Source organism: Trichoderma evansii (genome assembly GCF_050947405.1).
Source record: "Trichoderma evansii strain SZMC 28006 chromosome Unknown GGI43scaffold_28, whole genome shotgun sequence".
Classification (NCBI taxonomy): domain Eukaryota; kingdom Fungi; phylum Ascomycota; class Sordariomycetes; order Hypocreales; family Hypocreaceae; genus Trichoderma; species Trichoderma evansii.
This window is the reverse complement of record NW_028145178.1, coordinates 256,546-271,540: the sequence shown is the minus strand read 5'-3', so window position 1 is coordinate 271,540 and position 14,995 is coordinate 256,546. Positions and strand designations below refer to the sequence as shown.

Sequence of the window (14,995 nt, the reverse complement as noted above, 5' to 3'; positions counted from 1 at the left end):
GTCGCCCAACTCTGTTTTCGAACTATCTAGCGCCATAGCCACGCTATAGGAGATCGCTATTCTGTTGAGTTTATAGGCCGGTAGACATCCCATCGTGCCTCTATAGGCACTCTCAACGCTTATGGTGCTTTGGAAAGTAAGCGCCAAACTATAACACAGTGAAGCCAGTTAACTATTCAGCACAAGTAATCATGTATTATATGGCTACGTAAGCGATATGTAGCTTTCACATACGATTATAATTGCTTTAATGTCCCTCGCAAACTATGCTGTCTCATCTCATAACATTAACTCATATTGCCTTTGCAATACCATAAAAAATTGGAAAGCTCTACGAGAGCGTTGAGGTATACAAAATGACTAACAAAATGAACAAGATAGTCCTTATATTTGGCTTTGGACCTCGTATCAGTGCTGGTGTAGCTCGCGCGTTCGCCAGCAAGGGCTACAAAATAGCGGTGGTGTCTCGCACAAAGAAGGCAATTGAGCCTGGCGACGATTACCTATGGATTCAAGCAGACTTTTCAGATGCCTTCTCGGTCGAGGGCGTATTCACCACCGTCAGGAGTAAGCTGGGGATACCGAGTGTCGTTGTGTATAACGGTAAGGAAGTGTTTGGCTGGTACGACGAGCGGAACATACGCTGAAATACATCTCCCTTGATAGCTTTCATCTTTTCTCCAGAGGGCATCGATGAACCATTATCGCGTGTAATCACTGATGCTCATATAAATGTCTTTTCCGCCTATGCTGCTGTTCAATTGGCAATCAAAGGCTTTGCGGAATTACCACCAGATGCCTCCAAGACATTCATTTACACCAGTAACAAGTTGCATCTGATGACATTGGAACCTCTACTTTCTTTTGGAATGGGAAAATCGGCATCTGCGCATATGATTCACTATTTGGCGGAAGTGTATAAATCCAGTGGATACAAGTATGTATGGAGTTGTGATTAAACGGGCAATACTAACAAAGGCACGCAGGTTCTATCACACCGATGAGCGTGCGCCAGATGGGACGCCCAGATACGGCAATCCCAGTCCTGAGGCTCATGGTGAACACTACCTTACGTTGGCAGAAGAAAAAGAACAAGGACCTTGGTAACTTCAATATTCTATAAATATCCAAGTACCCAGTTCTACTACTAATATTCGCATAGGAATTCTACTTTTGTTAAGGGAAAAGGGTACGTGAAATTTGATGAATCTTTGACATTCGGGGGTCGTTACCCAAGTTGAGATGCGTTTATGCGTGTAAACACTACTCATTTCAAAGCATATATATAATAATAATGACGAAAATTCACTTAATCGATCTTGACTCCCAGTTTACCGACGCTTCTGAGCCCCCAGAAGCTTACCAGCACCGCTACAAATCCAAGCCCACTGTTATACCACCATCCCGCCTTGTACCCCTGGAGTAGTGCCCCATTCGTATTTGCCAACTGCGACGATGCTGTCACCTGCTGCGCAATGATTGCTGTTGAAGCGATGCCAACGCTCTTTCCGATTTGAGCAAGCATATTAAAGACTCCACCAGCTAATGCCTGTGTCTTTGTCGGAAATGCGGATGTAACCACGAGATTCGCGATGGTGTAAATCAGATCGGCCCCCAAAGGGTTTATCGCCATTGCCTGAAATACCGCGTGCCAGTATTTCGGGCCATCGAGACGGCATAGCGTGGCGAGAAGCAGTGGCGCGATGCCACTTACAAGGCAGCCAATCGGCACGGCAAACGATGGCCTCAGATAAGGAAGCGAAAGACCAATGGCAATGTTCATCAGGGCGCCGCAAATAGGAGCTGGCAGAAAATACAAAGACGTCGTCAATGCAGAAATCCCGCGTACTTCCTGTAGATACAACGCTGTGAGCTGCTCGCTGGCATTGAGAGCTCCCCAGACCAAAAAGACAGTAACACAAACAGCAGTGAAAGGGACGTTTCTCCATATTTCGTTTGATATCAGTGCTGGTCGAGAGTGACGGGTTTGGTGACGCATCCATAGCCCAGATAAAGGTAAAAGTGCTAGAGCAATGCAGAGCATGACCAAGTTTGCCGGCTCACGTATATGCCTGCTGGCATCAGATCCTGAGACAATTGCGAGTTCATACGATAGAAGAGCAAGGGCCGCACTAATAAGAACACCACCAAACCAATCAATATCTCGTGCGAGGCGATTAAGGGCCTCTCTCCCTAAGATGGTACCATCTATGTCTGATGGCAGTGCCCACAGAGCCAGAATCAAGACAATGACATTCAGTATGGCAGTCGTGTAGAAACCCCAGCGCCAGCCAAGCGTATCGCTGAAGACGCCACCCAACACTAGGCCCAGCCCAAAACCGACAGCTTGTCCTCCGCCCATCGCAGAAAATGCAGCACTGCGGCTTCGAGGACTGGTTGCAGCAGGAAAGGCGCGAGCTGCAATTCCAACAGCACTTGGCAGACAGAATGACGCTGCAACTCCTGCGATAGCCCGCAGAGCTATAAGTTGTGATGGAGTCTTTGCCAGTCCTGCTCCTAGAGCACTAGAAGACTGCAATAATGCGCCCACTAGACAAACACGTCGACATCCCAAGACATCGGCGGCGGCAGCACAGAGAAGCAACGTGCAGCCGCATGCCAGAGCAAAGGCTGAGGCTGGCCAAAGTTGAAGCTCTGGGGGAAATCCCAAATCTTCTGAGATGACTGGAATGCAGACTGTTAATAGTCCAGCCAACAAGTTGCTAATGCAGCTTATGCATGTGATACAGAAGATGATGGCAACGGCTCGGCTCTTTGAGATGGATAGATCAGATTCGGCGAGCCCAGTTGGCTCGGACAACTCCATCATCATGACTGAAGTGTCATTTGGAGCTGTATCTAACTCCAGGGTCTGTAAAGACGACATAATTGATGATGGACTTCTGAAGGGCGCTCAGCGAAGCGGTATCGATTCTGTACAGAGGATGACTCTGCATTGATCTTTGTCGGAAATCATAGTGTTTGTAATTCTAGATCGTGCCATTTATATACCGTGAATTAATATTTCTGTAGTATAAAATTCCCCTCGTTGGTCTTGGTCTAATACGTGGCCAGTTGAGACAACGTGGTCAAAACGGATTGACATTCACAGCCACAAATTTGAGCCGCGCAAGATTTGCAACACCTATCGGATTACAAATGCAGCTCTCTCCTCTTTCCATCACAAGTTTAATCCATTATGTAAATTAATGATGTAGCTGGAGAAATGCCATGCCTCTAGTACTGACTCAATGAACAGTGTTTAGCACAGTCCCGAAATCGGTCGACTGATTGTACCGATTGACGGCGGTACCGTATATATCCTGGCCGTATAACCTAGCCAAACAATCACACGATCGTGATCTCACAGTTATTTTTCCCTAAGCCAGGGCGTAAAAATAGATATGCGTGCTTGGGCGGTTGAAACGCCTGTTTCGGGGTCTCTTTAAGCCGCCTGAAATAACAACGTGCTAACAAGAGAACTCTCTCCATCGGTCAATTACAGGGTTCTGTCAGGCAGCCAAGACTCAAAGAAATCTGAAAAGGACCCCTGGCCTACCTTTATTTAAATTGGAGATGCCCGAGTATTTGTAAAGCGAATGAGGATTGCTAATATCCAAAACGATGCTCTATTATTTATTGCAACTTTCAATACTCCGCAGCTGAAATTTATTGGTGTTGCTCAAAGCCGAAACAAAACACTGCAAAGGCTGGCCCATATCCACATAAAAAGCTAATTGCTAAGCCGGCTTCATAGTTCACTTGAGAATTTGTATATGCCAAATTCCATGGTAGTGGTTTATGAACGGAAAGTTTGACATTATGAAACATGACTGAGATATGCAGCGATGGGTTGTTTAACTGGTCCACAAATTTATATTGGATACGAGTACTATAAAAGTAAATACTATACATCCTGAGTTCTGAAAAAAGCGAAGACGTGAACTCTTTTGACGAATTGTTTGACGCTCCCTCGTTCTTGGCTCGGCCTGCCGGGTCGCCTGAGCAGGGTACTCGGCCTTCCCCTTGTTACGGCGGGTGTTAGCGCGAGTCCGGTGAACAATGTCCACCAGATCCCCCTTCTTGATGTATGGACAGTCAACAGCACGTCCCACTCGGATAGATGCGAGACCAGAAGGCTTCGAGATTGCATTTCTAGCCTTGAGGCGAGATGATCAGCGGGAAAAAGAATCAGAAGCGGGAGGGGCTGGGGTAGGGGCAGCCAAAGGAGCAGCAACTTCCACTGAAAGAGGATCCCCATTGCCCGAGTCCGCGTGGGTAGCTGTAGGAGTAGGGCTCTGTACCTTCAGCTTGTTACGTTGCTTCTCTTACGCTGAAGCTACAAGAACTGCTGCTATGTATAGGTCTTCTGTCTCGTTGGTTGGCTAGATATTGCGCAACCGCTTTAGTCGGATTTATTATGCAGGAATTCGGTCTCTTGAAATACACAGACTCTACTGCTTCATTGCGTCGGTCGCTTACTCGCGGTAGGTCGAGATATGCAATTAATGGGTCATCGGAGTGGCGTGAAGTGTATATGAAGATACTATCGGTCTTGAAGGTGATGACTATTAAAATGGAAGTGAGTTAGAGTTATTGATGGTTTTAATTGACAGTTATAGGTAATATTAGGCTACATAAACGGACTCACCAAATGTCCGAAGCCAAGCCACATTCTTATATCAATATTTGTATCGTAGAATCTTTTGACTACTTTGTGCGGAATGGAATTGGTGACTCTGATACGGGAACCCGCGGTAGTTGCTTCGGAATCGTAGAACCAGCCATAGGTGTAGTTTGGCGTTGATCAAATGGCGCGGTTTCGTGCATTGGGTATAACGTTTTGACAAAGAGGCCATTTTTACTTTGCTCTTGGAAAGTGCTGTCGAGGTAGCAGAGGTAGCAGAGGTAGCAGAGGTAGCAGAGGTAGCAGAGGTAGCAGAGGTAGCAGAGGTAGCAGAGGTAGCAGAGGTAGCAGAGGTAGCAGCCTAGCAGAAGTAGCAGCCTAGCAGAAGTGGCAGAAGTGGCAGAAGTGGCAGAAGTGGCAGAAGTGGCAGAGACATCATCGACAGGCTGGTTTGCAGAAGTAGCAGAAGTAGCAGAAGTAGCAGAAGTAGCAGAAGTGGCAGAAGTAGCAGAAGTGGCAGAAGTGGCAGAAGTGGCAGAAGTGGCAGAAGTGGCAGAAGTGGCAGAAGTGGCAGAGACATCATCGACAGGCTGGTTGGTTTTTGCCCTGGCTGCCAGTTTGGTTTAGTCTCTCAGAATGGCGTGTATCTGTATAATTCGAATATCAAGACCTGCCGCTTTTCAGAGGAAATGGTATCTGTCAGCTGCATCCGGGACTGTCTGGTTGATATCAGTAAGAAAACAGAGACATCATCGACGGACTTGCTGGTCTTGTTCTGGCTGCCAGTTTGGTTTAGTCTCTCGGAATAGCGCATCTCATATGCCGTGTATCCGTATAATTCGAACATCGAGACCTGCCGCTTTACAGAGACAATGGTATCTGTCGGCTGCATCCGAGACTGTCTGGTTGATCAACAAGAGAATCTGATGGCGAACTCGCTTTTTGGCCGGTGAGCGATGTGACTGGATAAGCTCCGAAATAACCATGTTCCATTTCGTCTTGCCAGCTCCAGGGCATCCGTTGACAAAATAAATGCCATTCTTGATGCGGCCAAGCCTTTTGTGGGTAGTGAGGTGATCTTGGTTGAACTTGTTAAATTTCTCCAAGAAAATTGGTGAGATTTTGTACGCATGGTTGCTCGGGTTTGCGAGAGGGGGATATTTGCTAAGGAGATTCGAGATTTCGGCGTTTGCAGTGCCAAACTGCTGGATCATGCTGAATGCAAGCCTCGCTTTGTAACTAGGTCCCTTTTGACTTTTAAATCGTTGTGGAGTGATGGAAGCGTAGGGGGCTTCAAGCTCAGTCTGTAGCAGAGGTCGCAGAGGTCGCAGCGCTAGAAGTCAGATGAGTTACTGAATCGATAAATCGTCGAGGATCGGCTGACCTGGATGACAATTTGCTATCATGGCCATCAGCTACTCCATTTCGGCTTCAAAACTCAAAGTAGTAATCGTAACTGGAAGCGAGACCGGAGTACAAAGCGCATGTTTTCAGTGGCCAATCAACTGCCCTAATTTGACGTAAAAATCCAAAGTGTGCATTTTTTTGCACTGATCTACAGGATACGGAATGCACAAATCAACACATGACACGCCAGCTGGAGCACCTCGAACGCGAGATGTGAAGGCAAAGTCACTTTGCGCATTTTGCAATCATTCAGATGTAATCGCGTGCTCACACAATTCTCACCTAACACCAAGGTATGTCCTAAAAAAAATGAATTACAATCCACTCAACGGTTGGCAGCCGGCAACAAGCTGCACGATCTTCGCACTCCGCAGTCGGCACACCTAGTCGATCGTACCAGCTGCCTACCCGTGCCCTATATATTTCCTCTCCCGCCGCTTCTTCTTTTTCATTTCTCCCTTCTTCATGTGTTCCCTCTCTCTTCGGAGGAGGGTTTTTTCCTCACTTTTCGGAGGGGGAATTTATCTCTCGTTTCAAGGGTGGCTGGTAGGGCGAAAGGGAGGTCCCTCCTCTTTGATAGCGGGAGGGTAATAATTTTTGGAACTTTTTCTTTTTCATTGCTTTGCCGGGGCTTGCCCTGGCAGCGAAGAAGAAGTGATTGGTAGCAACGGCCTTGTATTCTCTCCAGTATCCCTCATCAACGCCTGGAACCTAACGGACCCCAAGGTGGTGTGCCCTAATAAATACGCGTGCTCTAAGCTTTGACAATGACAATGAGCACCTTGCTGCACTCTCACAGTCTCAGGCACAGGATATGTGAATTCATAATGCCTCCTTGGAAATTGTTCAGGTATTTTTTCGGGCTTACTTTATTGTCTCCGGACATAAAGACCCTAAGGATTGCGGAGAGTTTTCTGTCATTGTCTTCAGGACTGTTGGCAGAAGAGTGATTAGTCTGTGCATATAATTATTTAAGAAATATACAACACTTGAGATAATAGAAACAGTAAAGACAGTAAAGACAGTAAAGACAGTAAAGACAGTAAAGACAGTAAAGACAGTAAAGACAGTAAAGACAGTAAAGACAGTAAAGACAGTAAAAATAGTAAAGACAGTAAAGACAGTAAAGATAGTAGAGACAGTAGAGACAGTAGAGACAGTAGAGACAGTAGAGACAGTAGAGACAGTAGAGACAGTAGACAGTAAAAAAAGACTGGAATAGCTGTAAATTAGCGATATTAGCTACGATTGGGATGCTAGATAACGAAATTGGGCCGTTGAATCACAACTTCCCATCATTTTATTAACGTTGCAAGTACAAGCGTATCTGTGCGCCACTTGCGACTGCACTCCGCAAAATTTACAGTGCGAGACGGGTGCCCACCCGCCTGTACAAGTGCCTGTGCTGCCTAATTGGCGCCATTTATAGCGGTCTTAGCGCCCGAGTAAAAGCCTTCTCGCTGCTTGATTCAATTCACGGTGCCCTTCATAGCACCATGGGATTACCATGTCGACCTTCAATGGTCTGGTCCGCGAGTTTCCAGACATCAGAAGTTTGAACATCAATGCCCCCTCGGTAAATGAACGATTCTGACATGCTGGCAGTTGACTACTTCAGACTCCATGACAAAATATCACCACCATTGGCTTGCTTCCTGAGGTAATCTTGCCTTTTTCCCATCTGCAAAGACAAAGGTTTCAATATGCAAAATGCTCAAGTATTGCCAGTCATATTCATAGTGACCATCTCTCCGGACTTGAGACACTTCAGTCTCCCTTGTAAGCTTCACGAGAATGAGGGCGGGTGAGTCGGCAGTACTGATTTGCTGTTTGCCAGTGTCTACTGCTCTGCAGCTACGCGGGAAATCTTGCTACGCCTTGAGCGTTACCCCTGCCGCATCAACTACTCCAAAGGCATCCTTGAAGCGCGGCAGCAGACTTACAGACATCTTAGCAAGGTTGTTGTATGTATCATGAAACCAAGGACCCAAGGAGGAGCCATGTGGCAGCTAAATTTCGAGCAGAAACCACTTCCACTCGAAACTCCGACCATAATCGAGCTCCAGCCTGGAAATTGCATTCAAGTGACTCTATATGATGCAAATCACTGTCCTGGCTCTGTCATGTTCCGTAAGTAGAGCATAGTTCCTTATAATAAATTTATTCTTGACTAATATTCTTCAAGTCATTGAGGGGAATGGCAAAGCAATTCTCTATACTGGCGACGTGCGTTGTGAAGCATGGTTTGTCAATACCATTGCTCGAAATCCATCTCTCATCGAATACACTTGTGGCATCAAGACTCTAGATACCATATATCTCGACACCTCTTTCACCGACAACATTCCCTTCCAGACAAAGGCTGAAGGCATCGCAGAATTGCTACGAAAGGTCGCACGGTATCCAATAGATACAATCTTCTATATACAATCTTGGACATATGGCTACGAAGATGTTTGGATTGCTCTATCCAAAGCTCTAAACTCTCCCATTCATGTTGACGACTATAAACTCCGCATATACAATTCCCTAACCTCATTGTCTCCAGAAAGCCAATCTGGTTTTGGCTCACATTTAACATCAACTGCGGCTGCTCTGTCCGGATTCATGTGTGGAAATTCTGCTCATCCTGGCTGCTTGACTGCAAATAAAGATGTGCGTCTTCATAGCTGTGAAAGCGGTAACATGTGTTCTGTCGCAAGGCAATCTTCAGTAGTCAGAATCCAGCCCGTCATCGCTTCATTCTCCGATGGCAAAGTCATGCACGAAGCAGGAATAGGAGGAGGTGGCGAAGACCTGGAGCGGGAGATGGAACTGGGAGTTCCCAGTACGAGCGATCTCCAGGATCTGCTCCAAATGTGCGTACATGGGATCTATAGAGATTACGACTCAGTATTCGGGGCTAATATTTTTACAGAATAGGTGCATTAAAAAACACTACAGAAGAAGCTCGAATCGAGTGCGCGCGACTCTTGACAAACGCATTAGCGAGCGGTCGCAACTTGCAATTAAACATCAATTCATCGTCTTCTGAAGATATCTACTTGACTGATTTGCGAAAGGCCATACTCCCTATCGCAAACCAGCATCTCAAAGTGGGCTCTTCTCTTACGGGAAACGAAGATTATGGCGGAGATGTGCTTCCAAACATCATTCGATTTCCCTACTCACGACATTCCTCGTACGCCGAACTTTGCGATCTAGTTAATGCTTTCAAACCAAGAGACATTTGGCCCTGCACTTTCCATCTTGAATCTTGGCGAGAAAAGGGTGAGCTATCCCCGCGATACTAGTCATACGGGTTTTGAGGCTTCACTAACACGCCCCCACAGCCATCTCGATCGAATCGCTCTTCCGACAATACTGCAGTGGCAATATATTCGCTCACGACATAGAAGTAAACGACCTTGCGCAACAGAACATTCAAGGAATTGTCAACGATCCAGAGACTCAAAGACATGAGAGTTATTCTTCGATCGTACTCTCTCTTACAGGCCAAGCGTCGCCAAGGATAGCCCACACATTTAGGCCAAGACATGTTAATCCCATCTCTGAACGCGATAGTGAATCCCCACAGAGAGAGTCTGGTGTATCATGCGTCCATGAAGGAGGAAATACGAATGAAGAGAAGCTAGCTGAGCCTTTTGAAGAGCAAGTTGAAAGCGCATCTTTGGTCATTCAAGAATGGTTGTCTCAGTGTCATAATGGAAAGGATGCTGCCGAAGATGAGAACGACTCGCAAAATACTACAACATCTATGACTTCGGTACTTTCTATACGCCACTCTGCAGCGAGGCTCGACGCATACGAACGCATGCTTCAAAACTACAGAGGAACTGGGTGGAACTCAATCGAGCTCATCTCAACAGGCTGCAACCACAGTGCTGTAGAACAAGAGCTCTAGTTTGAACGGGGGGAAGGTACAAGTGGGTTCCAACTCGTATTCCAAAAGTAACAACTTTTTGACAGGTAATAACAGTATCAAAAAGGGTAATAGCTGATATTACCGTATCGAGATAAATCAGATGAATCCTTCGGACGTCACGGCATCGCTCCGCATGAGCCGCATCATGCTAACCGCAAGGGAGCAGGTGCAGAAGCCGTTCTACTAAAAGATGGATCGCGCAGCTAACTTCTGTCAGTAGTCTTTCCGTGTCTAACGACGTCCCTTGTCAACGGCAACAAGAACTTCGCCGACTGCCCTGGTATTTCAACAGGGGTCTTGAAGTGCATGTAGTTATAGGGCGGAGGTTTTGGTTTTGGTAAAAGATTTGGTGAAAGCTACGAAAGCTACGCTAGACCCAATAATTATAGGTGTATAATAATAGAATGTAATGATAATAGAAGATAATAATAATGCTAGATAACTTTTTTTTTTTTAGCTTGGACGTAACTTCTGTTCACACAGTTAGCTGCTACTTCAAAAAGAGCCCTGGTATAATTCATAGGCGCTTGGTATATTGGCTGCCGATCAGTGAACTAGTTCCCAATGTTTATAACTAGTGCCCGGTGCTATGGCTAGTTCCCGGTTTATTGTGACTACATGCAGTGACTACATGCTGTCCCCTGCGGCTGACAAAGCTAGGCTGTTTGTAACGGGGGAATGCCATTATAAATCCCTGATTAAGAGGTAGATACAGCTGAAGCAATTATATAAGAGAGTTGTAAACAAAATAAGTGTAGAATGTACTCTGTATACTGAAAATGAATACACTGTCTCAATCGCCTTGTAGCTCTTCGGCTGCCATGGCTATTACAAAACCAGTTGCTAGAAAATGTCTGTCTTGTAGATATACAGAACATACATATTATATATAGAACTACAAGGGACTAGATATAAGAATACCTACTTACTCAATAGTAAGAAAACTTACCAATCTGAACACAAAAGTCCTCCCTGCTCAAGCCCCTGCCAAGACCGTAGCCTATCCATGTATGCCATTGGTTACCTTGTATATGCATGTAATGGTCAAATGTCTAAGACAGTTCAATTTCCCCTCTTCTCACCTTTCCACTGTCACATGGCCGATTCATCTGAGCTTTTACTTCATTATTCGAGTCTCCATCAAAGCATTTCTTGCTACAGCAGCTACTGTTGTTCAGTGGGCGATACATTAATCCGTTAAGCAAGCGAGAACTCTAGCAGCAATAGTCGACGTATATATGCTGGATCCAAAAATGGCTATTGCCGAGCTGTTGAGCTCAGTGGCCTGGAGCCAAATCTGGAGCTTTGGTGCTCTTCTTTTGGTGACGATATGTATCATCGATTTTGTCAGAGATTTCGCCAGCCACCCACGATTTCCGAGTCATATTCCTTCTATGGGCAAGAGCGGAGGGTTCAACTCCTTTATTGACAGATTTCGATCTATTAAAAACTATAATCAATGGATTAAAGACGGATACTCAAAGGTGAGTTGCCAGTACCTCTTGTCATGGCACAATTTCATTGTGGTCACTAACATGTTCACATCCGCCTGTTATTCTCAATTTGGCAAAAAAGGCTTGTCATTTATCGTACCGCAGCCTCTATCTCGTCATTCAGTGGTCGTCATGCCTCGCAGCCAAGTTGGTTGGATGATAGACCAGCCCGATCACGTCCTCTCAACTTATGCCGCCCACCAAGCCGCTCTCTTCAACAGATACAACTTTCTCGGCCGCCGCCTAGGCCACGATCCGTTTCCCAACCAAGTCATGCGCAAGCATTTAGCCCGGCATCTGGTTACCGTTATACCCAGTATCGATGACGAAGTCCGGTATGTGGTGAGCAGAATGCTTGGAGACGACACAGAAAACTGGAAATCGTTTACACTATGGAATCTCTGGAAGGAAATCGTCCCCCCGGTCATCAACAGATTGCTTGTTGGGCCTGAGCTCTGTCGCAATAAGCAGTTTGTGGAAAACATGACTAGCTTTTCAAACGACGTTGTCCGTAACATACTCGTCCTCCAGATGGTTCCGAAAGCCCTTCATCCCGTCGTCGGACGACTACTTGCCATGGTTAATTATATGCACTGGCGCTCAGCAGATGCCATAGTTCAGCCCTTAATTCAGGAGCGCCTCAACGCTATGCTGAAGCATGCCAATGGAGATCCCGAATTCGAGAACTATGTGCCGCCCGAAGAATTCCTCACCTGGATGATTAGACAAGCGATTGCGGAAAATAAAAGATTCGAATTCGATCCCGTCATCCTGTCCAAGAGACTGCTGCCTATTGAATTTGCCGCAATTCACACGACCGTCATGACTAGTAAGCTATGGATACAAGATCTGCTCGCTTCTGATCCCGAAACCGGCATCCTGGATACTCTTCGTGCTGAAATCAATGCCAACAAGCCCAAATCTGGACCCTGGACCAAAGCTGCCATTTCAAAACTTCTCGACTCTTCCATCCGAGAGTCTCAGCGTCTGAGCAACTTCTCATCCACCATGATTGAACGAAAGGTCGTCTCCGAAAATGGAATCTACAACCCAGATCTAGAATTGACTCTTCCCAAGGGCAGCTTAGTTGTACTAAACGTCGAAGGGACTCATCACTGCGAAGACCTTTGTGAGAATCCCCAATCATATGACCCACTCCGTTATTCCAGGATGAGAGAAGCTTGGGACGCAAAGTCAGATGAGGAGAAGAAGAATGAGCCTGAAGAAGGGACGCGAATGCGAGGACTGGGGATGGTAACGACAAGCCCTGAGCATCTCGCATTTGGCCATGGAAGACACGCCTGGTGTAATTTGTTGCAGTGCCAATTATACCTTTTCCCATTCAAATCAGAGGCATATACATCTATAGATGGATTGCGCAGCTAACTCCTGTCAGTAGTCTCCCCGTGGCTAATAATGCTCCTTGCCAACGGTAACATGAATTTTGTCGACTGCCCAGGGATCTTGAAGTACATGTAGTTATGCGGCAGAAGATTTGGTAAGTATTGTATTTGGTGACAGCTACAGAAGGGTTATTGTTATGGCTTGTATAATGATAGAGAAATATAAAAAAAGAAAATAATAATAATGCCGGATGGCTTTTATAACTTCAAAATAATTCTACTATTATATTTAATTACTACCACAAAAGATCCCCAGTATAATACTTTCTGGAGCTCATGTGCTTCACGAAGAGGCAGTGACACCTATCACAAGTGCTTCGTATACACCGATTAGTTAACTAGTCCCTGGTTCCTACAACTAGTGCCCGATGTTCGTTTGGATTTTGCTTAAAAGTTGGGGGCGTAATGTGGCTGTGCCAGTTATTAAGTCTATTGGCAATGCATCGTGAGTTTCATCGGCCATACAATTTATTCCATCCCTTTGGCTTTTTCTTCTGGCATATCATCCAGTTACTTTATAATTATAACCTTGCATAATTATTTTAGCTAAGCTACAGCTATTACTCTAATATAAATAAACAAAGGTTAGGTTATAACACTTATATAAGAATAGTATACACTCAAGATTATCTTTATTATATACTTCCGATAGTCAGCCACAGTTTAGCCTTGTTAACCTCAAAAGGTCAACAGTCAACTAGTTCTGCTGGCAATGGTTGGCGCTATCGCACTCAGCGCCAGCATCGCTCACTTGGTATTCAATGCAGTCCCCGTTACTACACGGCACCCAAGCCACGCTCGTCACCCGACCACCGCACTGCGGCTTGCAACCAATACCAAGACATGGTTGGCATTCTTGACAGCTGATAGTGTTGACGGCGAACCACTGTTTGCGCCATAGGCGGTCCCTGGCTGGTCCGTTGTAGTTGATAACATATGTCAGCTGCGAGGTGACGCTTTGGCCGTAGGTATAAGTAGAGGTTGCACCGAGAGTTGCTGCTTCCGAGATTGTGAAGCCAAAATTAACACCACTGGTGACAGACCAAGAAACTGTTTTCGCTGTACTCGTAGAAATCTGGCATTGCTGTCCTTGTGCGCATTGGAGTATATCACTCGCACCATACCACCAATAGTCCCAGTGTGAGTCAACGGTTTGGCAATCCACGTACACTGGCGCTAACGCAGCGGCAGCGTTGGTGAATCCGATCAGAGAGAGGATAAACAACGAAAGCTCAAGTAGGGAAGCCATTGGTTATCTTGTCTCAGTTAGTAGTGCATTCTTTGCTTCATGTCCCCAACGGGCCAAGTCAGTCCGAGGATAGGCATTTGCAACTCACAAGCTAGACGTCTTTTCTCGATAATCTTTTCAAGATGTTAAATAAACTGCAATTTTGATAACGCAGTATAATAAATAATTGCAAAATGTTGTCAGACTCTACCGTCAGAGGCGAGATGTCTGCTCTTTATAAGTTGCTGCAAATGGCCCTGAATTGAACATCCATATCTATGTGATATATAAACATCCTTACAATTACCGACACCCCGGTATGAATATGTAATTGCTGAGACAAAAGGCCAAGGGAAGGCAACCAAAGTTCTTTGATTTGGAACTCGGCTTTTACCACATCTGGAAGATTTTGGGCAGGGCAAGTGGAGCGATGTTACCTTGCATGGAGTTTTTTACACTATTAAATGCAGACATGCTCTTACCAACAGCAATAAATCCTTCAGGAATATATACTAAAGACTACAATGACCAACAACGACATCCTTCGGGAATAAATACTGACAACTACGAGAACCAACAACGAAATCCTTCGGGAATATGTATTAAAAATGCAAGAACCACCAAACATAGCAGGATATCCCTCAAGCATACATATCAAAAAAATACAATTGCCGACGGCTATTTGGTATTAAATCCCTTGATACGAAAGTAATTAATAATTGATGTAAAGCAAAATATGTATATGCATATATATTAGGTAAAAAAAATAGATTACATAAAATCTCCATGGCTTTAGGGTGTGACATTAAACATAAATTATGCTAAATTGTAAGAACAGATAGAAGAAAGACCTCAGGAAAAAAACAGGCTGGCCCAGATAACGTAACTATAGCAGGAATGGTTCATGTAGCT

The 14,995-nt window shown here is 45.4% G+C and overlaps 6 protein-coding genes across 6 annotated transcripts; 3 read left to right on the top strand and 3 right to left on the bottom strand.

Moving 5' to 3' along the window:
• Positions 1–368: 368 nt before the first annotated feature.
• Positions 369–1,241, top strand: GGI43DRAFT_425806 (uncharacterized protein; the record flags this gene model as incomplete). The annotated part of the gene is made up of 4 exons (XM_083208553.1): positions 369–603; positions 667–937; positions 987–1,103; positions 1,163–1,241. The coding sequence occupies 4 exons, from the start codon at positions 369–371 to the stop codon at positions 1,239–1,241; spliced, it is 702 nt and encodes a 233-aa protein (XP_083056218.1).
• GGI43DRAFT_416570 (MFS general substrate transporter) lies at positions 576–3,044 on the bottom strand. Its single transcript, XM_083207315.1, has 4 exons — positions 1,163–3,044; positions 987–1,103; positions 667–937; positions 576–603 (listed from the first exon to the last, which is right to left on the bottom strand). The coding sequence occupies exon 1, from the start codon at positions 2,885–2,887 to the stop codon at positions 1,310–1,312; it is 1,578 nt and encodes a 525-aa protein (XP_083056217.1). The 5' UTR covers positions 2,888–3,044; the 3' UTR covers positions 576–603; positions 667–937; positions 987–1,103; positions 1,163–1,309.
• Positions 3,045–5,178: 2,134 nt separating this feature from the next.
• On the bottom strand, positions 5,179–6,029 carry GGI43DRAFT_416564 (uncharacterized protein). The gene has a single exon (XM_083207314.1). It carries the CDS (start codon positions 5,839–5,841, stop codon positions 5,443–5,445), a length of 399 nt encoding a protein of 132 aa, XP_083056216.1. The 5' UTR covers positions 5,842–6,029; the 3' UTR covers positions 5,179–5,442.
• A 1,486-nt stretch (positions 6,030–7,515) lies between these two features.
• On the top strand, positions 7,516–10,392 carry GGI43DRAFT_416561 (beta-lactamase-like protein). The gene is made up of 9 exons (XM_083207313.1): positions 7,516–7,587; positions 7,640–7,694; positions 7,763–7,813; positions 7,872–7,998; positions 8,059–8,164; positions 8,220–8,892; positions 8,952–9,304; positions 9,367–9,960; positions 10,014–10,392. Exons 1-8 carry the CDS (start codon positions 7,542–7,544, stop codon positions 9,936–9,938), a joined length of 1,983 nt encoding a protein of 660 aa, XP_083056215.1. The 5' UTR covers positions 7,516–7,541; the 3' UTR covers positions 9,939–9,960; positions 10,014–10,392.
• Positions 10,393–11,212: 820 nt separating this feature from the next.
• On the top strand, positions 11,213–12,866 carry GGI43DRAFT_387949 (cytochrome P450; the record flags this gene model as incomplete). Its single annotated transcript, XM_083203999.1, has 2 exons — positions 11,213–12,706; positions 12,852–12,866. The coding sequence occupies 2 exons, from the start codon at positions 11,213–11,215 to the stop codon at positions 12,864–12,866; spliced, it is 1,509 nt and encodes a 502-aa protein (XP_083056214.1).
• A 503-nt stretch (positions 12,867–13,369) lies between these two features.
• On the bottom strand, positions 13,370–14,380 carry GGI43DRAFT_416556 (uncharacterized protein). Its single transcript, XM_083207312.1, has 2 exons — positions 14,193–14,380; positions 13,370–14,111 (listed from the first exon to the last, which is right to left on the bottom strand). Exon 2 carries the CDS (start codon positions 14,102–14,104, stop codon positions 13,553–13,555), a length of 552 nt encoding a protein of 183 aa, XP_083056213.1. The 5' UTR covers positions 14,105–14,111; positions 14,193–14,380; the 3' UTR covers positions 13,370–13,552.
• Positions 14,381–14,995: the final 615 nt, after the last annotated feature.

Bases quoted from the DNA above. Each gene is read 5' to 3' on its own strand.
- GGI43DRAFT_416570 (XM_083207315.1), bottom strand. From the start codon at position 2,887: ATGTCGTCTTTACAGACCCTGGAGTTAGATACAGCTCCAAATGACACT.
- GGI43DRAFT_416564 (XM_083207314.1), bottom strand. From the start codon at position 5,841: ATGATCCAGCAGTTTGGCACTGCAAACGCCGAAATCTCGAATCTCCTT.
- GGI43DRAFT_416561 (XM_083207313.1), top strand. From the start codon at position 7,542: ATGTCGACCTTCAATGGTCTGGTCCGCGAGTTTCCAGACATCAGAA. The intron at 7,588-7,639 runs GTTTGAACATCA...ACATGCTGGCAG, and splicing joins CGAGTTTCCAGACATCAGAA to TTGACTACTTCAGACTCCAT. The intron at 8,165-8,219 runs GTAAGTAGAGCA...ATATTCTTCAAG, and splicing joins TCCTGGCTCTGTCATGTTCC to TCATTGAGGGGAATGGCAAA.
- GGI43DRAFT_416556 (XM_083207312.1), bottom strand. From the start codon at position 14,104: ATGGCTTCCCTACTTGAGCTTTCGTTGTTTATCCTCTCTCTGATCGGA.